Below are 22,354 nucleotides of genomic sequence, written 5' to 3'. Positions count from 1 at the left end.
GCTGCCGTGTTGCACGTTCTGTACAAGTCAAGCGGCAGACGGACGTCTCAGGGGTGAGGCCGCGCAGGCCCAGGGCGGGGAAGACACATCTGGAGTAAACACCTGGCGACGACTATTGTTACCAGCCCCCGATTCATCAGGAACCAGAGACGCGAGAAATTCTGGTAATTAGAACCTGCAAAAATACTGCCCCAAAGTCACGGGAGGCCCCGGGGTGGTCTCAAAGTGTAATGGGGGGAAAGTCAGAGAGGTGAGCAATAATATCACCATATGGCGCCAAATTTATTATAGTGTACAGGAACCAAATAATACCAACATGTAATGTGCAAATAATACCACCATGTAGTGCACAATTAATAACACCATATAGTATGCAAATAATACCACCATATAGAACGTAAATAATACCACCATATAGTGCACAAATAATACCACCATATAGTATGCAAATAATACCACCATATAGTATGCAAATAATACCACCATATAGTATGCAAATAATACCACCATATAGAACGTAAATAATACCATCATATAGTGCACAAATAATACCACCATATAGTATGCAAATAATACCACCATATAGTATGCAAATAATACCACCATATAGAACGTAAATAATACCACCATATAGTGCACAAATAATACCACCATATAGTATGCAAATAATACCACCATATAGTATGCAAATAATACCACCATATAGTATGTAAATAATACCACCATATAGAACGTAAATAATACCGCCAGAGTGTAAAATAATACCATGATAAAGTACACAAAACATGCCACCATATAGTACACAATATTGTGCTGTAGAGATATAATAGGGCTCTATGGAGTCCAAACACTCCTGTTATACAGTGCCCATTACTACCCAAGAAAGCATCAAAATAACATTGATATAGAGAGCACAACTCATACTAAGCCAAAATAATGCTGCCATATAACACATACATACTGCTGCTATCCAGTACATAAATAATTCACTATATAATATATAACAGAATTCCTAGGTAATATTGCTATATAGAGACCTAACGCTGCTATACAGGGCTGACATAATACTGCCATACCACATCGAAATAACAATAGATTACATTACCAAAAAGAGGCCAATCATACATTACCAAAATAATACCGCCATACAATGCTTGTGTTATACCATCATATCATACCCAAAATAATACTGCCATGTAATATCCACGCCAGACACATCATCACATAGACGTGCCGCACTGAGCTGCTTCTTCTGGAGTTCAGGCCCATGATGCCTTGCGGTAAGCGGCGCTCTCATCTCTGCCCCGGATGTCTTTCCTTTAGCGGTGGGGCCGAGGTTGTATTGGGGGCCCGGGGCCCCCATTGGGTTATCCTATAGACTACAGCTCTATCCCACCAGGACATGGCGGCCATAAATCCATTACAGTCACTTCCTCCGCGTCCTTCGTCCTTCAGTCCAGCGGGCGATCAATCTCCGCTCGCCGATCGTTTCACCCTCTAAATGAAAAAAAAAAAGTTTTCCATCTTGATGTGAAATGAAAGCTAAAGGTCAGGGCGGATTTGTGCGGTTGCGGCGTTCCCCCTCGCGGCCGCGTTGCTTTCCCCGGATAACTCTGCGTCTTGTTTTTAAAAGGTTACATTTAATTAGAATAGATTGTTCCGGCTTCCACGTGCCGCGCTCTACAAGCCTTCAATTAGCCGCGCAGGATGTCACAAATCTCAGGCTTTACAGATCTCTCTTCCGTCTTCCTCGCCGTCCCGGCGCTTTCGTGTCTCCAAATCTGAAGTTTAAATTATAGTTTGGCAGCCGCACGAAGATGATGAGACGCTTAATATTCTGACACATGGAAGGGGTTTCGCACCGTCGCCGCTCCGAGTTGTCAATAATGTTTTCACTTCAAGCCTAGAACAAATGTAGGACGTGGCAGAAAGATTTGTCCGCGAGACTCCGGCCCCTCCAAGCCGCCATCTTACCCAACGTCCTTAGTGCAAGTCAAGAGGAAAAAGAGACAAAACAGAGACTTTATGGGGAGACTCCGAGTGTCGGGGCTCAGGTGTAGGGTAATAGGGACCGGGAAGCTCAGATATGGGGGGCTGGAGGGGCCCTCGCACCGGGGCAATAAGGGGCAAAACTACAACTCCCAGAATGCCTGGACAGGCAACAGCGATACAGTACAACCCCCCACATGTACAAACCCCGACATGTACAACCCCTCCATATGTGTAACCCCCCACATGTATAACCCCCCATATGTGTAACCCTCAACATATATAACCCCCCCACATGTACAACCCCCCACATGTGTAACCCCCCCCCCCCCCCCCCATATGTAATCCTATACATGGACATGTTAAGCCCTGGACCAGATCCTCAGGGGAACGTCTATAAGATCCCCCAGAAAGCCCCGCACCGGTGTGTAATAGACAATTGGTTTCATCCTCTATATGTTCATTCTATAGAAATATCTACAGACAGAACCTTCACCAAGCCTGAGTTACATTATAAACTATTTTTAATAGGCCCCCTCCCACTGATTCTGGCACAGTTGGAATTTTTTCTCTAGTCCCCGCCATTCCTGAGCAATCAGTTCTGGTAGTATTGGTGACTCATATGTGACTAGACTACCTAATGTCAAGTGGGTGGTGTCAGGCAGGAGCAGTCAAGGGGGTGTGACTTAGAGCTCTGACACAGTCAATCTCTGATTGGAGCTCTGCATACCACCCCCTTGCCTGCTCCCACCTGACACCACCCACTTGACATTAGGGAGTTTAGATACATATCAGTCACCAAAACTACCAGCACTGATTGCTCAGGAATGGCGCGGACTAGAGAGGAAATTCCAAAAAATGAATCATTGGAGGGGGCTATTAAAGAATGAAAAGGGATCGAGCTGGTGAAAGGTGGTCTGTATCCTCTGTGTTGCAGGAGATGTGGCGCTCTGACCTCCGAATACCTTCAGGATTCCACTGTATATATTACATTGTGACAAGTCTTAGTAACATGTAAGATGGAAACATTGGGGGGTATTTAGTGCAGGACTGAGTCATGGGGTGTGGTGGCCGCTACGTGCCGGCTGTAGCCCTCCGGTGGGTTCTTGCTACCTGCACCCCCTGCCTGTATCAGGACAAGGCTCAGACTCTTTACATTTGCATATTACTATTATCACCGGTTACATTAACATGAACAATGGCGAGCGGCGCGCGGGATCCCGACAGACGCTGCGACTAATTGCCGGTTCTTACGCCTTCCCTTTCCGCTCCGGTGGGCAGATGGCGCCGATTCCGTTCCTTAAATAATTACCTGCGAGGGAAATGTTTCGTTTCAGGTCATTAATCAAGATAATATATTAATTATTAAGTGGTTCACATTGACTAATAACAATGGCGGGGGCGGCGGTCGGAGCGCGGCGGGGGCGACACCTTCTATTGTGGAAACAGCAGGTGGATTCTAAATGAGTGGAGATAAGTGGAAGCCGGAAAATAACGAAGAGGCTGGAAGAATTATCGTCTAAGGGAATAACAACATGAGCAGGTGAAGACTCGAGGCGGAGAGTGGGCAAAGCACCTGGTGTAGGGAGGGGGCAATGGGGGTCTGGGGGGCAGATAATAGTGGGAGGAGGGGCAGGTGAAGACTCGAGGCTGAGAGTGGCCAAACCACCTGGTCTAGGGCTGGGGAGGGGGCAATGGGGGGTCCTGGGGGGCAGATAATAGAATGGCGCTAATGCTCTGCTGGGGGCCACTTACTCTTCAATGGTCACATGGACCTGATCACAGCTCAGCCTACTGAAGTGAAGGGGCCAAGCACAACAACCATTATACAATGCACGGCGCTGTGCTGATTAGTGAGGGGGCCGCAGCAGTCACTGGAACACTGCAGTCTCTTCAAGCAGCTGATCTGTGGGGGCCCCACGTGTCGCCCCTCCCCATGGATATCATAGCCTTGGACACGCTTTACCTCCTATTGAATGTGATTCTTATGATTTTTGGCAGCGGACACGTCGCAGATTCCGGGTTGCCGCTCCTTAGGCGCTCGGGGCGCAGAATATTGATGAAATCCACAATTCTATTTCTGTGTTTTTATTTGCAGGCGATCGTTTCGCTAAATGAATCAGAGAAGGAAAATCGTTCAGACTTGATTTGCAGCGTCTCGCTTTATGTCAGGTGGAATTCTCGCCAGTTATAGTGGAGAAACGGAATCAATCCTGCTCTGACGTCCGGACGGAGGCGACAACTAATAACGGTGCGGCAGCGACGGCGCGGACTGCGGGAAATGAGACCCTGAGATATCGGTATAGAAGAGGAGACTATCTATTGTTCTCTGGTATCAGCCACTAACACTGGGCCGGGGATGACGGTAGAATAAGGGAAGACCGTGAAATATTACTGATACACCGAGAGCGAATATCAGAGACTGAGGGCGTAACGTGTGCGGGAAAATGGCGCAGAGGTTGGGCTGTAAATGGGGCCATAAACCTACACTGCCTCTCCTGATATCCTCTGTGCTGCTGGGGACCCTTCTCCTCCACTATGTAACTCTGTGACCTCCTCTCCTGATATCCTCTGTGCTGCTGGGGACCCTGCTCCTCCACTATGTATCTCTGTGACCTCCTCTATAAGATCAGCACACTCCTCTCCTGATATCCTCTGTGCTGCTGGGGACCCTGCTCCTCCACTATGTAACTCTGTGACCTCCTCTCCTGATATCCTCTGTGCTGCTGGGGACCCTGCTCCTCCACTATGTATCTCTGTGACCTCCTCTATAAGATCAGCACACTCCTCTCCTGATATCCTCTGTGCTGCTGGGGACCCTGCTCCTCCACTATGTAACTCTGTGACCTCCTCTCCTGATATCCTCTGTGCTGCTGGGGACCCTGCTCCTCCACTATGTATCTCTGTGACCTCCTCTATAAGATCAGCACACTCCTCTCCTGATATCCTCTGTGCTGCTGGGGACCCTGCTCCTCCACTATGTAACTCTGTGACCTCCTCTCCTGATATCCTCTGTGCTGCTGGGGACCCTTCTCCTCCACTATGTAACTCTGTGACCTCCTCTCCTGATATCCTCTGTGCTGCTGGGGACCCTGCTCCTCCACTATGTATCTCTGTGACCTCCTCTATAAGATCAGCACACTCCTCTCCTGATATCCTCTGTGCTGCTGGGGACCCTGCTCCTCCACTATGTAACTCTGTGACCTCCTCTCCTGATATCCTCTGTGCTGCTGGGGACCCTGCTCCTCCACTATGTATCTCTGTGACCTCCTCTATAAGATCAGCACACTCCTCTCCTGATATCCTCTGTGCTGCTGGGGACCCTGCTCCTCCACTATGTAACTCTGTGACCTCCTCTCCTGATATCCTCTGTGCTGCTGGGGACCCTGCTCCTCCACTATGTATCTCTGTGACCTCCTCTATAAGATCAGCACACTCCTCTCCTGATATCCTCTGTGCTGCTGGGGACCCTGCTCCTCCACTATGTAACTCTGTGACCTCCTCTCCTGATATCCTCTGTGCTGCTGGGGACCCTTCTCCTCCACTATGTAACTCTGTGACCTCCTCTCCTGATATCCTCTGTGCTGCTGGGGACCCTGCTCCTCCACTATGTATCTCTGTGACCTCCTCTATAAGATCAGCACACTCCTCTCCTGATATCCTCTGTGCTGCTGGGGACCCTGCTCCTCCACTATGTAACTCTGTGACCTCCTCTCCTGATATCCTCTGTGCTGCTGGGGACCCTGCTCCTCCACTATGTATCTCTGTGACCTCCTCTATAAGATCAGCACACTCCTCTCCTGATATCCTCTGTGCTGCTGGGGACCCTGCTCCTCCACTATGTAACTCTGTGACCTCCTCTCCTGATATCCTCTGTGCTGCTGGGGACCCTGCTCCTCCACTATGTATCTCTGTGACCTCCTCTATAAGATCAGCACACTGCTCTCCTGACATCCTCTGTGCTGCTGGGGACCCTGCTCCTCCACTATGTAACTCTGTGACCTCCTCTCCTGATATCCTCTGTGCTGCTGGGGACCCTGCTCCTCCACTATGTATCTCTGTGACCTCCTCTATAAGATCAGCACACTGCTCTCCTGACATCCTCTGTGCTGCTGGGGACCCTGCTCCTCCACTATGTAACTCTGTGACCTCCTCTCCTGATATCCTCTGTGCTGCTGGGGACCCTGCTCCTCCACTATGTATCTCTGTGACCTCCTCTATAAGATCAGCACACTGCTCTCCTGATATCCTCTGTGCTGCTGGGGACCCTGCTCCTCCACTATGTAACTCTGTGACCTCCTCTCCTGATATCCTCTGTGCTGCTGGACACTATGCCCGCTCATGGCTCGTTTGCCGCCCTCTCATTAGTTTGTGTTCACACTTAGGATAGATTCTCGCAGCAGATGTGTCAGGTTTCAGCAGAGATCTTCGTCCTGAATTCTGATCTTGCGCGTTTTATGATTCGCGGGTGAGTTACGGCGTCTTGAATCGGTGATTACTCGGCACAACAGATGGCGCCGGATGACTTTACAGGGATTCAGAAAATTAAACTTCCAGCGCGCTGGTAATGGGAGCATATGTACGAGAATCAGCGGCCAGGCGAGCGGACGGCGGCGGCACAGAGCGGCGAGCGGGATCTGCGTGTGCGCAGGACCATAATCCCATGAATCCAGCAGCTGATAATCTGGCACTAGATTATATTTCACAATGATACTGGGGCAGTGTTCACACTTGTGGATTTGGTAATAACAAATTTTGCAGAACAGATTTTGCTTTGGCAACTGAACCACAACACCCTGTGTGAATACGGCCCGATGCAGCACACGCGGAGATCTCTTGGTCTGTCGTTCTGCTGCCCTCGGGGACTTTATGATCGATTCCTTCAACAGGGAAAAAAAAAAATTGTCTGTCTATTATTAGGCTTTGTGGTGGGAGTGAATATTGCAGGGTTTAGGTTTTTTTCTTAATATGGATTATAACAAGAAAAATTCTATAAAACGGAATAAAACATGTGAGACATCCTTGAAAAGGTCAGGAGGTCGGAATCTCCGGATGATTCCAGATACAGACGAAGGATTCCGACTGTTTATTGATACAATGTATCTTTATATCTTTGATGGGATTTTCCATCCCCCGTCACGAGCAGCTGACAATATATTAATTTCGTGCCCCTCCCCCGCACTCTCCATGTTATACACCTGATCATACGGATGAAGGGATTCTTGACAACACTTAGAAACGCAAGAACTGGTTACCATAGCGACCGCCGCGCCGCATCCCAAATACAAACCCAAAGTCTGTGTCACCGCTATATCTGAAACTCTGGGAAGGAATTTTCTGGATTTGGGGTTCTTGGTCATCAGAGTGATAATCCCCGACGTTGCGGCGACCGCGGTTCCCCCTCAATCGGCGTCCTGGCGTAAAAGATGGATTAGACCCCTGAAGTCTTCCAGGCCACGCGGCGCCGCCTCATAACTCCAAAATTTTTAGACAATTATTTTGGATTAATCAGTCATAAAAGAGAAGATCCAGATCAACTTCTCCTCTTCCATGACACCACACGGTCCAGAGCGGCTTCTCCTCCTCTTCCATGGCACCACACGGTCCAGAGCGGCTTCTCCTCCTCTTCCATGGCACCACACGGTCCAGAGCGGCTTCTCCTCCTCTTCCATGGCACCACACGGTCCAGAGCGGCTTCTCCTCCTCTTCCATGGCACCACACGGTCCAGATCGGCTTCTCCTCCTCTTCCATGGCACCACACGGTCCAGATCGGCTTCTCCTCCTCTTCCATGGCACCACACGGTCCAGATCGGCTTCTCCTCCTCTTCCATGGCACCACACGGTCCAGATCGGCTTCTCCTCCTCTTCCATGGCACCACACGGTCCAGATCGGCTTCTCCTCCTCTTCCATGACACCACACGGTCCAGATCGGCTTCTCCTCCTCTTCCATGACACCACACGGTCCAGAGCGGCTTCTCCTCCTCTTCCATGGCACCACACGGTCCAGAGCGGCTTCTCCTCCTCTTCCATGGCACCACACGGTCCAGATCGGCTTCTCCTCCTCTTCCATGGCACCACACGGTCCAGAGCGGCTTCTCCTCCTCTTCCATGGCACCACACGGTCCAGAGCGGCTTCTCCTCCTCTTCCATGACACCACACGGTCCAGAGCGGCTTCTCCTCCTCTTCCATGGCACCACACGGTCCAGATCGGCTTCTCCTCCTCTTCCATGGCACCACACGGTCCAGATCGGCTTCTCCTCCTCTTCCATGGCACCACACGGTCCAGATCGGCTTCTCCTCCTCTTCCATGGCACCACACGGTCCAGATTGGCTTCTCCTCCTTTTCCATGGCACCACACGGTCCAGAGCGGCCTTCTCCTCCTCTTCCATGGCACCACACGGTCCAGATCGGCTTCTCCTCCTCTTCCATGACACCACACGGTCCAGAGCGGCCTTCTCCTCCTCTTCCATGGCACCACACGGTCCAGATCGGCTTCTCCTCCTCTTCCATGGCACCACACGGTCCAGATCGGCTTCTCCTCCTCTTCCATGGCACCACACGGTCCAGATCGGCTTCTCCTCCTCTTCCATGGCACCACACGGTCCAGATCGGCTTCTCCTCCTTTTCCATGGCACCACACGGTCCAGATCGGCTTCTCCTCCTCTTCCATGGCACCACACGGTCCAGATCGGCTTCTCCTCCTCTTCCATGGCACCACACGGTCCAGATCGGCTTCTCCTCCTCTTCCATGACACCACACGGTCCAGATCGGCTTCTCCTCCTCTTCCATGGCACCACACGGTCCAGATCGGCTTCTCCTCCTCTTCCATGGCACCACACGGTCCAGTTCGGCTTCTCCTCCTCTTCCATGACACCACACGGTCCAGATCGGCTTCTCCTCCTCTTCCATGGCACCACACGGTCCAGATCGGCTTCTCCTCCTCTTCCATGGCACCACACGGTCCAGATCGGCTTCTCCTCCTCTTCCATGGCACCACACGGTCCAGATCGGCTTCTCCTCCTCTTCCATGGCACCACACGGTCCAGATCGGCTTCTCCTCCTCTTCCATGACACCACACGGTCCAGATCGGCTTCTTCTCCTCTTCCATGGCACCACACGGTCCAGAGCGGCTTCTCCTCCTCTTCCATGGCACCACACGGTCCAGAGCGGCCTTCTCCTCCTCTTCCATGGCACCACACGGTCCAGAGCGGCTTCTCCTCCTCTTCCATGGCACCACACGGTCCAGAGCGGCTTCTCCTCCTCTTCCATGGCACCACACGGTCCAGAGCGGCTTCTCCTCCTCTTCCATGGCACCACACGGTCCAGATCGGCTTCTCCTCCTCTTCCATGACACCACACGGTCCAGAGCGGCTTCTCCTCCTCTTCCATGGCACCACACGGTCCAGATCGGCTTCTCCTCCTCTTCCATGGCACCACACGGTCCAGAGCGGCCTTCTCCTCCTCTTCAATGGCACCACACGGTCCAGATCGGCCTTCTCCTCCTCTTCCATGGCACCACACGGTCCAGATCGGCTTCTCCTCCTCTTCCATGGCACCACACGGTCCAGATCGGCTTCTCCTCCTCTTCCATGGCACCACACGGTCCAGAGCGGCCTTCTCCTCCTCCTCAATGGTGCCACACGGTCCAGATCGGCTTCTCCTCCTCTTCCATGGCGCCACATGGTCCAGAGCGGCCTTCTCCTCCTCCTCAATGGTGCCACATGGTCCAGATCGGCTTCTCCTCCTCTTCCATGGCACCATATTGTCTATTTCGGCTACTCCCCCCCCTCCACTTTCTTCCTGTCGGACGGATTATTACAAGTGTCAGGAGCTTTAAGTGATTTCGTGTCCAACCCAAGGAGGAAATTTCGGATTTGACTCATTTTCTGAGCCCGGTGTCAAAAAGTCACCGACTTTTATTGATTGTTTCAAAATCTTTTTAGGAAACGTCTCGTCAGAAATGCATTTCAGGAGTTTAGTGGAGGTTGTCGGGCCGCGCTCCAGTGCCGGGCGCCTCTTGGGGTTAACCTGTTCACTGCTGGGGCTACAACTTAAAAATAAAAGGAGACCAAAAACTTGTATTAAAGGAAAACTCCATTAAAGATGACAAATCCCCCCCCCCAGTGTGCAGCACCCTGACCCTCACATCCCTGGGAGACATAATATCTAGCTTCTCGTATACAGTGAGTATATATATATATATATATATATATATATATATATATATATATATATATATATATATATAACCCTGTACCATAGATGAGACTCATCAATTCTCCCCACCCTACAGACAATGCTGGTTGTGGATCTCCTGGATATTCTCTGTCCGTGGTGCTGAAGGTTTCCTATTATACATCATACACGTGTCAGCCTGTCCCTGGATACATTATATCTAACCCTGGTTATAAAGAAAGAATGTTTGGATAGAACGAGCCACAAATAACTGGATATAGCGCCCCCTAATGGCATCATTACAGAGGTCACTGAGGAGAAGCTGAAGGTTACAGACAAGCGTCATCTATGTCCCACAATACATCGTATACGCCGCGTTATTTTGCAAAACAACGTGGCGTATACGATCCTAACTCCCATTGAAATGAATGGGATGTTTTTGCGAGCGCAATCTGCTGACACATGTATACGTGCCAGATTGCGCTCCACTTTCCTCCGTGTGAACTCACCCTTATAGCAGTAATATTTTGGCACATAGGGGCAGTATTATAGCAGTAATATTTTGGCACATAGGGGCAGTATTATAGCAGTAATATTTTGGCACATAGGGGCAGTATTATAGTGTCAGTACAGATGACGGTATCTTTACCTGTATTTCTATTATTATTGCTCTTTTCTCATCATTAGTATTGGGTAATCTGTAGAGATTGGGTTTCTTGCTGTTGTTCACACTTTGCTTTGTCCTCATTGGATTTTCATTTGCATTTTTTAATGAGAGATCACTGGGGATAATGTGACAAACCTGCCGCAGATGAGAATTAGAGGAGTTGTAGATGTTGGTTGAATAGTCGTCTTGCGGTTTCCGGGGATATTTGTCCGTTTCGTGATATAATGTTACAGATCTGGATATTCAGTAACATCTTTATTGGTTACTTTGTAGGATATAATGTTACGGTTGGGGCTTCTGCTTCATCACTGGTCAGGCTTTATTCTATAGGACTGCAGGGTGTATGGGGGGGGGGGGGGGGCTGGGGTGACTCCAGAGCTTCAATATGAGAAAAATATAAGACTGAAGAACCCACTGACTACAAGTTAGCACTTCCCTGTAGGATTCTGGAGGAGCCCTGTTCTTAGTAGTCTTGTCCCAGGGCTCTTTGGTTGCTACTATAAGGGGTCAATTACTTGAGGGTCTCCATACTTCGTGTTTAGTTTTTATGGGGTTTTATTTCTACAATACAGACAGACAGACAATCACATAGAGGTGAGTGGTGCACAATGTGCGCAGGTCTGTGTCTTAGATGCTGCAGAAAATCGAGCTCAAGGTCTAAGCCTGGAGCAGGGTCATCAGTCTACGGTGCGACTCCGTGTAGGATGGACACAAATTCTGGAAGACGCAGCAGACAAGACGTCGCTCACAGAAGACATGATCATGGATTCCCACGGTCGATGCTGTTGTGGCCATTGGTCAGCGCTTTCTCATCTTTCAAGTCGATTGCTTCTTTCCTTCTGACCAGATTCAGGAAGTTCTATAGAAAATGAGCACCATGATGAGGATTTCCAGCTCCTCTCCACAAAATCAAATACACAGGTCAGGATCTTCCTCAGGTCCATTGCAGTAAAAAGATCCAATCATCAGCCAAGTCACTGGTGAGAGGACCACGACCTACATGGTAGATGTTGATCCCACCGTCACCATTGTAAACGTGCAGATGAGGGGCCCCAGATAGCACAAGAGCTGTTCTTAAAGCAAAGACAGAACGGTGGAAACATCTACAGGAGAGACCCCAGGACACGAATGTTGTAGGGTCTCGTCCAAGAGTCTCCACCTGCTAAAAAGAGAAAGAAAAATAAAGACGTCCAAAACTTAGCAGTGAAAAGTGACGTCTCCTTCTTAGATCTTGAAACCCTTAAAACTTTGGACATAGAAATGGCCGCACCTTAAGAAAATGTTGTGAAGAAGTCTGATGAAGTAACTAGAGTCTGCCATAAAGGAAAAGCACCGACCTCTAGGACAGTGAGCCCGGGACATGTCCTGCAGCCAAAAGGAAAGCAAAACGGATCCATCTGCAAAAGTTCCAGTGAGCCCCGGAAAGTGGAGACTTATAACCCGGAGATCATGAGAACCAGAGAACTTGTGTATTCTGAAGAGCACAGGGCAGGCCAGGGTGTTGGACAATGACATCATCAAGGCCCAAGAGATCCTGCAGAATCAGTTTGAGGACTGTGATGATCTACAGTCTGCCGCTGCCGCCGCTCGTGTCAGGATACAAGGTGCTAAATAAAGCCATGCACATCCACTATGATGAGGACAGGGTGCACAATGGAGACCCTACAGCCTGGTACAAGGACAAGATGGTGAGAGATCACCTAATCCTGCAGAATGGAAGGATCACAAGATCCCTCAGGAAGGTCATGACATATAAAGAAGACCTGCAAAGTCTACGATTGGACCTAACTCATAACTGCAGCTGCCCCCCGACCCCTGGCACCCTTACTGACCTGGTCCTGTCCAGACCCCCCGGGCAGTGTACTGCTCCATACTATTCCATAAGCAGCCATGGCAACTCTCAGACCCTGCAAACTCATGGTGCGGGATCGGAGGGGGTTGGATTTTTAATCCAGACCATTTAGAAAGTTGTTTTGCCTCGCTGTCTTAGATGACTTGAGTAATACGCGAGCACGTTGCGCCGTTCCGTCACCTCCCGCCCTTTATTGTGTTCCGTCTCTTTTCTCCCCGCTGAACTTTCCGCTCGGTGAAATTTCTCCTCGTCTCAGGTTCCATCGTGTTTGGCTCGACGCCACGAAAGGCTCCTGAGCTCAATCTCTAACGAAGAAGAATGGAAAGTTCTAAGCATTGATCATTTTGTAATTTATTTAGCCACTACAAGGAAATCCCCGGGAAACTTGACGCTTGTAAGGATGGCGGCCGCCGCGCCGGAACTCGCAGCCATTTACGAAATCATTTAGAAATGCATAAGTACAATACATCAAGGGAGGCTAAACACATCTGCTTCACAATTACTGCCGATTCGTACGCAGCGGGAGCCGGCGCTGGCACACGCCCCAGTACACGCGCTTTTTTTTTTTTTTTTTTTTAATGCGCCGGCAGCCATACATAATCAAAAAGAGGGGGAAAAAAATCAAATTGTAAAGAGTGAAAACGCTGAAGGGTTCACTTTGCTGCTAATGTCTGTTTTGTGTTAGGAAAGGAAAATATAAAGTGATTTTGCGTGAGACGGCGAGAAGGATCCCGTTAATGTGTCAATTAAATTTCCATTTTGATTCCTCAATTAAATTGCAGGGGTGTTAAGTGTAAACCTGCCGACATCATTTCTACTTTATGGAGGGAGCGCCGCAAACTTCTAATGAGATTTGTTTGAGCGGAAGTTGGCGGCGGTCTGCGGAGGGGGCGGATCGAGGCGCGGGAGGCGGCCGATACATTGTCCCAGTCACAATTAAAGGGGTCATCGGGGTATGTGTGTAACAAACATATATATTACCCATCTGCGGCACTCCGCTGTACGTCAGCTGCGGTTGTCTAGCTTGTACTGATGACATCACTGTGCAGTGCTCATTTGGTGATGTCATAGCGATGGCTGCTGTGGGTGCAGGGTTAGTAGTAGATGGATCATACCAAGGTGAAGCACAAACGAATAGTACAAGTCAATATAAGAAACTCTCTCCTCTGAGGCTCTTTTCTTCCTCTTTCTCTGCTGTACTGACATTCACTCTGAAATCTCTGCTGAATCCATTTTGTTAGAGAAAAACAGACAAAAGATGCCAGGGGTGTCGTATTAACCCTTGCAAGATGTGGCGCAGGGAACAGAAACTGAGAGAAGGGAGCAATAAGGAGCAGGCAGCTAAATAGGAAGTTTCTATGTCATCCCAAGTGCTTTATCCACATCAGTCCAGGTCCGCACTTCTCTATAATGATATTACTGCAGGGTTTGGTTATGGGACAGATTCCCCTCAGTGTGCGGTTTATGGGAGACATCAGCAGCTAATCTCAGAGATAGGGCCTGCAGAGGGGAAAACTGCTAAAAATGCAGAATGCAGGTCACATCGTGGTCAGACATTGTTCTATTCCTCATGAGCTCCCCGTACTATTGATTCATACAAGGTTTGTTCCGCTGAAAGCATTTGCTAGTTATGGGGCCGCTAGTGTTGGGAGGTGCTGACACCGACCAAGACAACCATCATGGCGATAATGACAGCGGATTGTGACAACGTGCCGCCACTTAGATGATAAAGCCCGTAGAGCTGCGGTTGTCGTCCAATGTCGCTGGAAACCAGGAATCAATGAGGAGGGTGAATGAGAAGCGACAATGCCGCCAGATGTCAATGACTTAATCAAGCCGGGCTCTCTCCTTCCTCCGTAACCCTGCGACGCTCTCCCTGAACGCCACATGTTTGGACAGCGGTGCATTAATGGTATTTGACGTGAGGCCTACGATGTATGTGCCGCTACTGCAGCGCGCGATCAATGTCCCATTTTCCCGTTAATGGGATGCTCGCTCTCCTTAGACGAGATAATGAGTATTGATTCCAATTTCTTGTTAAGAGATGTAGACAACGTCGTTACTGCAAATGGGAAAACATACGACGCGTGCGGCTCTCGCGACGATCCCCCTGGACATGTCACTATTTACCCCCGGTCTGCAGACAATTACAGGTAGTTGTCAGGGATCGGCACATGCAAATGGAATGGACTCACACTGAATGTACAAATGATAGGAGTTGTGATCCAATAACCCGACGGACTGAACATTAATGGTCAATGGTATCTGGATTGGCTGCCTTAAAGGGATGTTCAGGAAAGTCTGTATTCTCTTCCTGAAACTGCGCCACTCTCGTGTATGGTAATGCCTGGTATTGCAGCTCAGTCGCATTCATTCTGTTCCCTGCAGTATGAGGCGAGCGCCCTCTAGTGGGCAGGATCCACAAGGGTTGGTCCAATTTCTGGAAATCCCTTTGACAACCAAATGAGCTACAGTGAAGTGTCTGCACACAGGGAAAGTGATACATTGTAACAACACAACACAAAACAAGCTGCACTTGTTACATTCCCCATAACGGTCTCTGGATCTGATACAATGGACACACAGACCTGATTGGGCGCCATCCCACTGCGGTAAATAGCGACACACCAAATTACATCCAACTATGGCTCAGACAATTCCCAATGTTCCATCGATATTCTGAGAAGAGCTTTGTACCATGTTCTGCCCCGTCAGGAGTCCAGACTACAACCCCCATCGCTCCTGCTCCATAGAGGGACATTATAATGGATCTATACAGTGCCCCCCAGTGGTCATCGCTGGGACCTTCTTGTCTGCGCCCAGTCTATGATCTACAGTCTATAAACGTGTCGGCTCCGGGGTGACGTTCCTGCTCCTGTCTGCTGCGGACACTTTATGACTCTCCAGGCTGCGCCGTCGTTTCCTCTAACAATGGCGCTCGGTGTGTAATAGATTTCCTCTTCAGATCTGTGAAGCGGCCGGGGGGCGACGTAAAACAGTCTTCACAAATTTTATCTCCAATCATAAAGAATAATAATCTGCTCGGATCTTCACTTCTGTCACATTCGGCCTCTAAACTGAAAAACTTCTCACCGGAGATTTGCGCTGCCTGTAGCAGAAAGGTCGGCGGCCATTGTCCCGGCTGCTCCGTCCTCCACTGATGCTCCTGCGTAATATTAAAGAACGTCTCCTGGAAGTTTCCGTGACATTAGATTCTGTCCTTCCTGCATTATAGGAGCTCAGCTAAGTTGTCAGGTGTTGTCATGCTTGCTGACTGTTTCCAACAACTACGCAGATACGAGATTATGGTCCGGACCACCGTTGGACACCCCCTAAGGAAGGTCATAAAGACGCCCCCTCTCCGGTGTCTGAGATTACAGATAATCCCCTCTGTAGAAGGAGGGAGAATAAAACGGTAACCCCTGTTCTGTGCCTCTTGTACACAGCGACCGACAACTGCTTGGACTGTGCTTATGTCTTGTGCAGTTGTCGCTTTTTGGCCGCCCCCCATTTAGCTCCTATATCTCAGGATAATATCTTTCTAGATGCAGCTGTTTGATATGAAGAATGTTCCGGACTCCTCTCCTGCTGCACTTTTATTCTGGATACTGTTACCTTTCATGTTTAGAGACTTCTGCGTCTTACAAGGATGTTCAGAGAGGCCGAGATGGGGCACTTTGTGATTAAGGAAGTCATAAATCTTGTACATAGAGGAAAGTATAAATCCTTTGCTTCAGCCAATCACTGTTCTCTCCGCATATGCAGGATTGTTACAATGTATCAGCATAGACCATTCTATGTTGTATACAGTAGCAGAGACAGACAGACATACAGAGAGAGACATGCGCTGACACATTGTAACAATGTATCAGCATAGACCATTCTGTGAGGTACACAGCAGCAGAGACAGACACACCCAGAGACAGACAGACATGCGCTGACACACCGTAACAATGTATCAGTTCAGACAGATTTGTGTTCTCTATATACACAGCAGAGACCTTGAACATGTTGATCGATTTAACGCCAAGTCCATAAGAAACCTGACAATTGACAATACTTTGGTTATTGATTCATTGATCAGTGACTGATTGGAGGATTAATCACTTTAACCCCTGCTAGGGAAGCTTCACGTCAGCCGTGCTCGGAGTCTTTCCCAGTTGCCGCTGAGCTGAGTAGTCACAAGGCTTTCCTGGACATGTCATCACTATCTTGACAAGTCCTTTAAGATTTCGCCTCCCTCCGTCGTGTCGGATCTCGCTGTAAGATTTGTCGCTGCTGCTCCAGATTTCTGATTCTCCAGAGAAATTCTATTTCAGTTTTTCCCCTTAGACGGTGGATTCAGAGAACCTGTCAGCAGCCCCGGGGTCGCCCTCCACAGGGTGTCGGGAATGGAGTTCTAGTGCTAGATATGAATAATGTATGTTCTATGTCTGAGGATGTTACATTGTATCTGCGGAGGAGAATCGATTACCGGCGAGGATCGCGCTAGAAATTAACACATGAATGTCAGGGTTCTGGATGTTACATTGTATGGAGGAGCCAACGTCTAAACCGGGGGCCCCAAACTGTGTCGCACCTACTGTTACACAACGACAACCCCCAGGATTTCCTCACAGTCACTCCACTTTACTAAGGGCACAGAACTCCCTCCTTCATCTCTAGATCAGGGGTCTGCAACCTTATGTCGTTCAGAAACTAAAACCCATACTCACTTCTATGGGAGAGAGCATGCTGGGAGTTGTAGTTGTAGGACTGCCGACGATTGATGACCCTGCTCTGCATCCACCTGTAACGCTCATTCAAATCTGCTCCATTCACCAAATCACAACTCACGTCCACCCTACATACAGTCCCAGCCGACCAAGTTACCCCCCCACAGTCTACAGCTAATCACGCTCCTTCCTCCCCCCCAACAATTTGCGTTCATCCCCCTCCACACACTTTACGTTCCTTCCTCCCCCCTGCACTTTATGTCCCCCCCCCCCTCCGGCGCTTTAGGTTCCATCCTCTCCCCCCCACCGGTCACGTTCCTTCCTCCCCCTCCATGTTCCTTCCTCTCCTCCTACACATCACGTTCCCTCCTCTCCCCCCCACCACTTTACGTTCCTTCCTCTCCCCCCCCCACACTTTAAGTTCCCTCCTCCCCCCCCCACACGTCATGTTTCTTCCTCCCCCCCCCACCACTTTACATTCCTTCCTCCCCCCACTTTACGTTCCTACCTCCCCCCCACGTTCCTTCCCCCCCACTTTACGTTCCTTCCTCCACCCCCACACTTTACATTCCTTCCTCCCCCCTACACATCACGTTCCTTCCTCCCCCCACACTTTACGTTCCTCCCCCCTTTACGTTCCTTCCTCCTCCCCCACACTTCGCGTTCCCCCCCCCCCCACACGTTATGTTCCCTCCTCTCCCCCCCCCCACACTTTACATTCCCCCCTCCCCCCACACACACTTTACGTTCCATCCTCCTCCTGCCCCGCACCTCACGTTCCTTCCTCCCCCCACACTTCGCGTTCCCTCCTCCCCCCACTAACGTTATAATAAAACACTCATTAAGCGATTTTTGTATCCATAAAATTTATTGTCCATTATAAATATTTAGAATTTTTGTTACTTATTTACACTTGGATGTAAAATTTTCCCGCGCTCTCCGCCGTCCCCTCCACCGTTCAGCAGCTTTCTAAAAACCTTAAAAATATTCCTAAATAAAAAGTCTACATCCCTCGACCTGGTCCACATAGTCACCCATAAAAAAAACAAAAGAAACAACCAAACAGCAGGCAAAATTCTATCATTTGCTACACGGTAGCAAAGGAATCAAGTAGTGTGAGGCGAACCTGTGCTGAGCATTGCTGTGAAGCGCCCCCTGCTGGACGGGGCAGGTGTTACAGGTTCGGCTTTTTGCATTAGGTGGAGATGTTCTTGTGAAAGTTTGTGATGCTCCACTTCTGGCCGCTGCATTTCTGTAGCACCAGTTGGTAGCCAAACTCGTTGTCGCTGTTCTCCTGCAGCTCCAGGCAGCGCTTGGATTTCTTGTTTTGTATCGATCCTCCCTGCGGGAAACAAGACGGGCAGGAATGGGTTAATGACAGGAAAAAGCGAAGCAGCTGGTTACCAATTTTTGGGGTTCACCTTTCTACAAACCAAGAGTCTTCAGGCCTCAGAGTATAATAATCAGAGGGCGAGGTGTCCGGTGTTCTCTCTCTGATGTCACCGGTCCACAAAGACTGCAGAGATCTGTAACTGGGGCACGTGGGGCACATCAAGGTCATGACCTTTACCCTGTGGGGCCTGTGATTGGGCCTCATTGGTTCCCCAGTGGATGTTACTCAGGAGGATGTAAGACATTGAGGAACATACAGCGGAGACAGCACCGGAGCCCAGGAGACGTGAGGAAAGGCGAGTATGATGCGTATTACATGTTACACCTCCCCGGGGCGCCCACTTATTATACTCAGGGGTCTGACGTGATCCCAGACTGTAATAAAAGCCCATCCGGGTCACAAACAAAACTAGTGGAGGGACCTTGCAAATATTGGCTAATTGAATCTCACCCATCAAGGTTCACCCATCCCTAGATAACACATAGGAAGGGGAGAAATAGGACATGGCGCTGGTTACTCCATGTTCCTCATGGGTGGTGCAAAATGCAAGGCTCCGCCCCCGCTCAAGCTCCACAATAATCTCTATTCAGTGAACAGGAGATGGCCTTACTACTAAGGGGTCACAGACACATACACAAGGATAAAAAGGGGCCAAGGGTCGCTGCTTATTGCACCTCTAATACACAATCATGTCTGGGGAATTATGGCAGAACAGCATCGCAAGCAGCCACTGCCCCGGGGTGATACCACTCTACTAGTGTCAGTCTTCACTGCATTCCTACCATTCTGTTCATAAATCAGAAGCTGGGGGTGAATGGTTGTATGTTCCGCACATCCATCTGTGCACTGAATAGACTTATAGTCATACACATCTAAGTGGTTAAAAGCAACTCTCCCCCCCCCCCCCGAATGTTCTCTGAGGAGATTTCAAAAGAGAATGTGCAATGTCTGATCGTCACCACTGGGCTCAATTACTGCACCATTTACATATGTAACTGGGACACGACCGAGAACATACAAAGTATCCGCCAAACATCCCTGGTCTGTAAGGAGTGAGAGACTAGAAGATTCCAGATAATACCGCACCGCTGACTGCCAGGATGACCGCTACTATACGTAGTGCAACACCGGGACCTACAGGGACGAGCAGTGGAATGGACTCAATAGTATAAGGAGGAAGAGAAGAAGGTGACAAGGAACAAGGGCCGAAAACATAAGGAAGACTCCAAACCGGGGTCACCGAGAGCTCATACTAAAGTGACACCCCGGAAGTAATGTATGTACACAGTGACTGCAGAATAGTGAGCGCAGCTCTGGGGTATAATACAGGATAAGTGATGTATGTACACAGTGACTGTACCAGCAGAATAGTGAGCGCAGCTCTGGGGTATAATACAGGATAAGTAATGTAATGTATGTACACAGTGACTGTACCAGCAGAATAGTGAGCGCAGCTCTGGGGTATAATACAGGATAAGTAATGTAATGTACACAGTGACTGTACCAGCAGAATAGTGAGCGCAGCTCTGGAGTATAATACAGGATAAGTAATGTAATGTGTGTACACAGTGACTGCACCAGCAGAATAGTGAGCGCAGCTCTGGAGTATAATACAGGATAAGTAATGTAATGTACACAGTGACTGTACCAGCAGAATAGTGAGCGCAGCTCTGGAGTATAATACAGGATAAGTAATGTAATGTATGTACACAGTGACTGTACCAGCAGAATAGTGAGCGCAGCTCTGGAGTATAATACAGTATATAATGTAATGTATGTACACAGTGACTGTACCAGCAGAATAGTGAGCGCAGCTCTGGAGTATAATACAGGATAAGTAATGTAATGTGTGTACACAGTGACTGCACCAGCAGAATAGTGAGCGCAGCTCTGGAGTATAATACAGGATAAGTAATGTAATGTGTGTACACAGTGACTGCACCAGCAGAATAGTGAGCGCAGCTCTGGAGTATAATACAGGATAAGTAATGTAATATATGTACACAGTGACTGTACCAGCAGAATAATGAGCGCAGCTCTGGAGTATAATACAGGATAAGTAATGTAATGTATGTACACAGTGACTGTACCAGCAGAATAGTGAGCGCAGCTCTGGAGTATAATACAGGATAAGTAATGTAATGTATGTACACAGTGACTGTACCAGCAGAATAGTGAGCGCAGCTCTGGGGTATAATACAGGATAAGTAATGTAATGTATGTACACAGTGACTGCACCAGCAGAATAGTGAGCGCAGCTCTGGGGTATAATACAGGATAAGTAATGTAATGTATGTAAACAGTGACTGCACCAGCAGAATAGTGAGCGCAGCTCTGGAGTATAATACAGGATAAGTAATGTAATGTACACAGTGACTGTACCAGCAGAATAGTGAGCGCAGCTCTGGAGTATAATACAGGATAAGTAATGTAATGTATGTACACAGTGACTGCACCAGCAGAATAGTGAGCGCAGCTCTGGAGTATAATACAGGATAAGTAATGTAATGTGTGTACACAGTGACTGCACCAGCAGAATAGTGAGCGCAGCTCTGGAGTATAATACAGGATAAGAAATGTAATGTATGTACACAGTGACTGTACCAGCAGAATAGTGAGCGCAGCTCTGGAGTATAATACAGTATATAATGTAATGTATGTACACAGTGACTGTACCAGCAGAATAATGAGCGCAGCTCTGGAGTATAATACAGGATAAGTAATGTAATGTATGTACACAGTGACTGTACCAGCAGAATAGTGAGCGCAGCTCTGGAGTATAATACAGGATAAGTAATGTAATGTATGTACACAGTGACTGTACCAGCAGAATAGTGAGCGCAGCTCTGGGGTATAATACAGGATAAGTAATGTAATGTATGTACACAGTGACCAGCAGAATAGTGAGCGCAGCTCTGGAGTATAATACAGGATAAGTAATGTAATGTATGTACACAGTGACTGCACCAGCAGAATAGTGAGCGCAGCTCTGGAGTATAATACAGGATCAGTAATGTAATGTATGTACACAGTGACTGCACCAGCAGAATAGTGAGCGCAGCTCTGGAGTATAATACAGGATAAGTAATGTATGTACACAGTGACTGCACCAGCAGAATAGTGAGTGCAGCTCTGGGGTATAATACAGGATAAGTAATGTAATGTATGTACACAGTGACTGTACCAGCAGAATAGTGAGCGCAGCTCTGGGGTATAATACAGGATAAGTAATGTAATGTATGTACACAGTGACTGTACCAGCAGAATAGTGAGTGCAGCTCTGGGGTATAATACAGGATAAGTAATGTAATGTATGTACACAGTGACTGTACCAGCAGAATAGTGAGCGCAGCTCTGGAGTATAATACAGGATAAGTAATGTAATGTATGTACACAGTGACTGTACCAGCAGAATAGTGAGCGCAGCTCTGGAGTATAATACAGGATAAGTAATGTAATGTATGTACACAGTGACTGTACCAGCAGAATAGTGAGCGCAGCTCTGGAGTATAATACAGGATGAGTAATGTAATGTATGTACACAGTGACTGTACCAG

The 22,354-nt window shown here is 48.7% G+C and overlaps 1 protein-coding gene across 1 annotated transcript in view; it reads right to left on the bottom strand.

Moving 5' to 3' along the window:
- Positions 1-18,251: 18,251 nt before the first annotated feature.
- The window catches only part of LOC142212755 (polypeptide N-acetylgalactosaminyltransferase 18), a 34,005-nt gene continuing 29,902 nt past the window's right edge, over positions 18,252-22,354 (bottom strand). The window contains exon 7 of the mRNA XM_075280784.1: positions 18,252-18,746. Within this exon, the coding sequence (XP_075136885.1) occupies positions 18,600-18,746 (147 nt within the window). The 3' untranslated portion in view covers positions 18,252-18,599. The remainder of the gene's footprint in view (positions 18,747-22,354) is intronic.

Source organism: Leptodactylus fuscus, chromosome 7 (assembly GCF_031893055.1).
Source record: "Leptodactylus fuscus isolate aLepFus1 chromosome 7, aLepFus1.hap2, whole genome shotgun sequence".
Lineage (NCBI taxonomy): Eukaryota > Metazoa > Chordata > Amphibia > Anura > Leptodactylidae > Leptodactylus > Leptodactylus fuscus.
The sequence above is the reverse complement of the archived record's forward strand: the minus strand, read 5'-3'. Positions and strand labels throughout refer to the sequence as shown.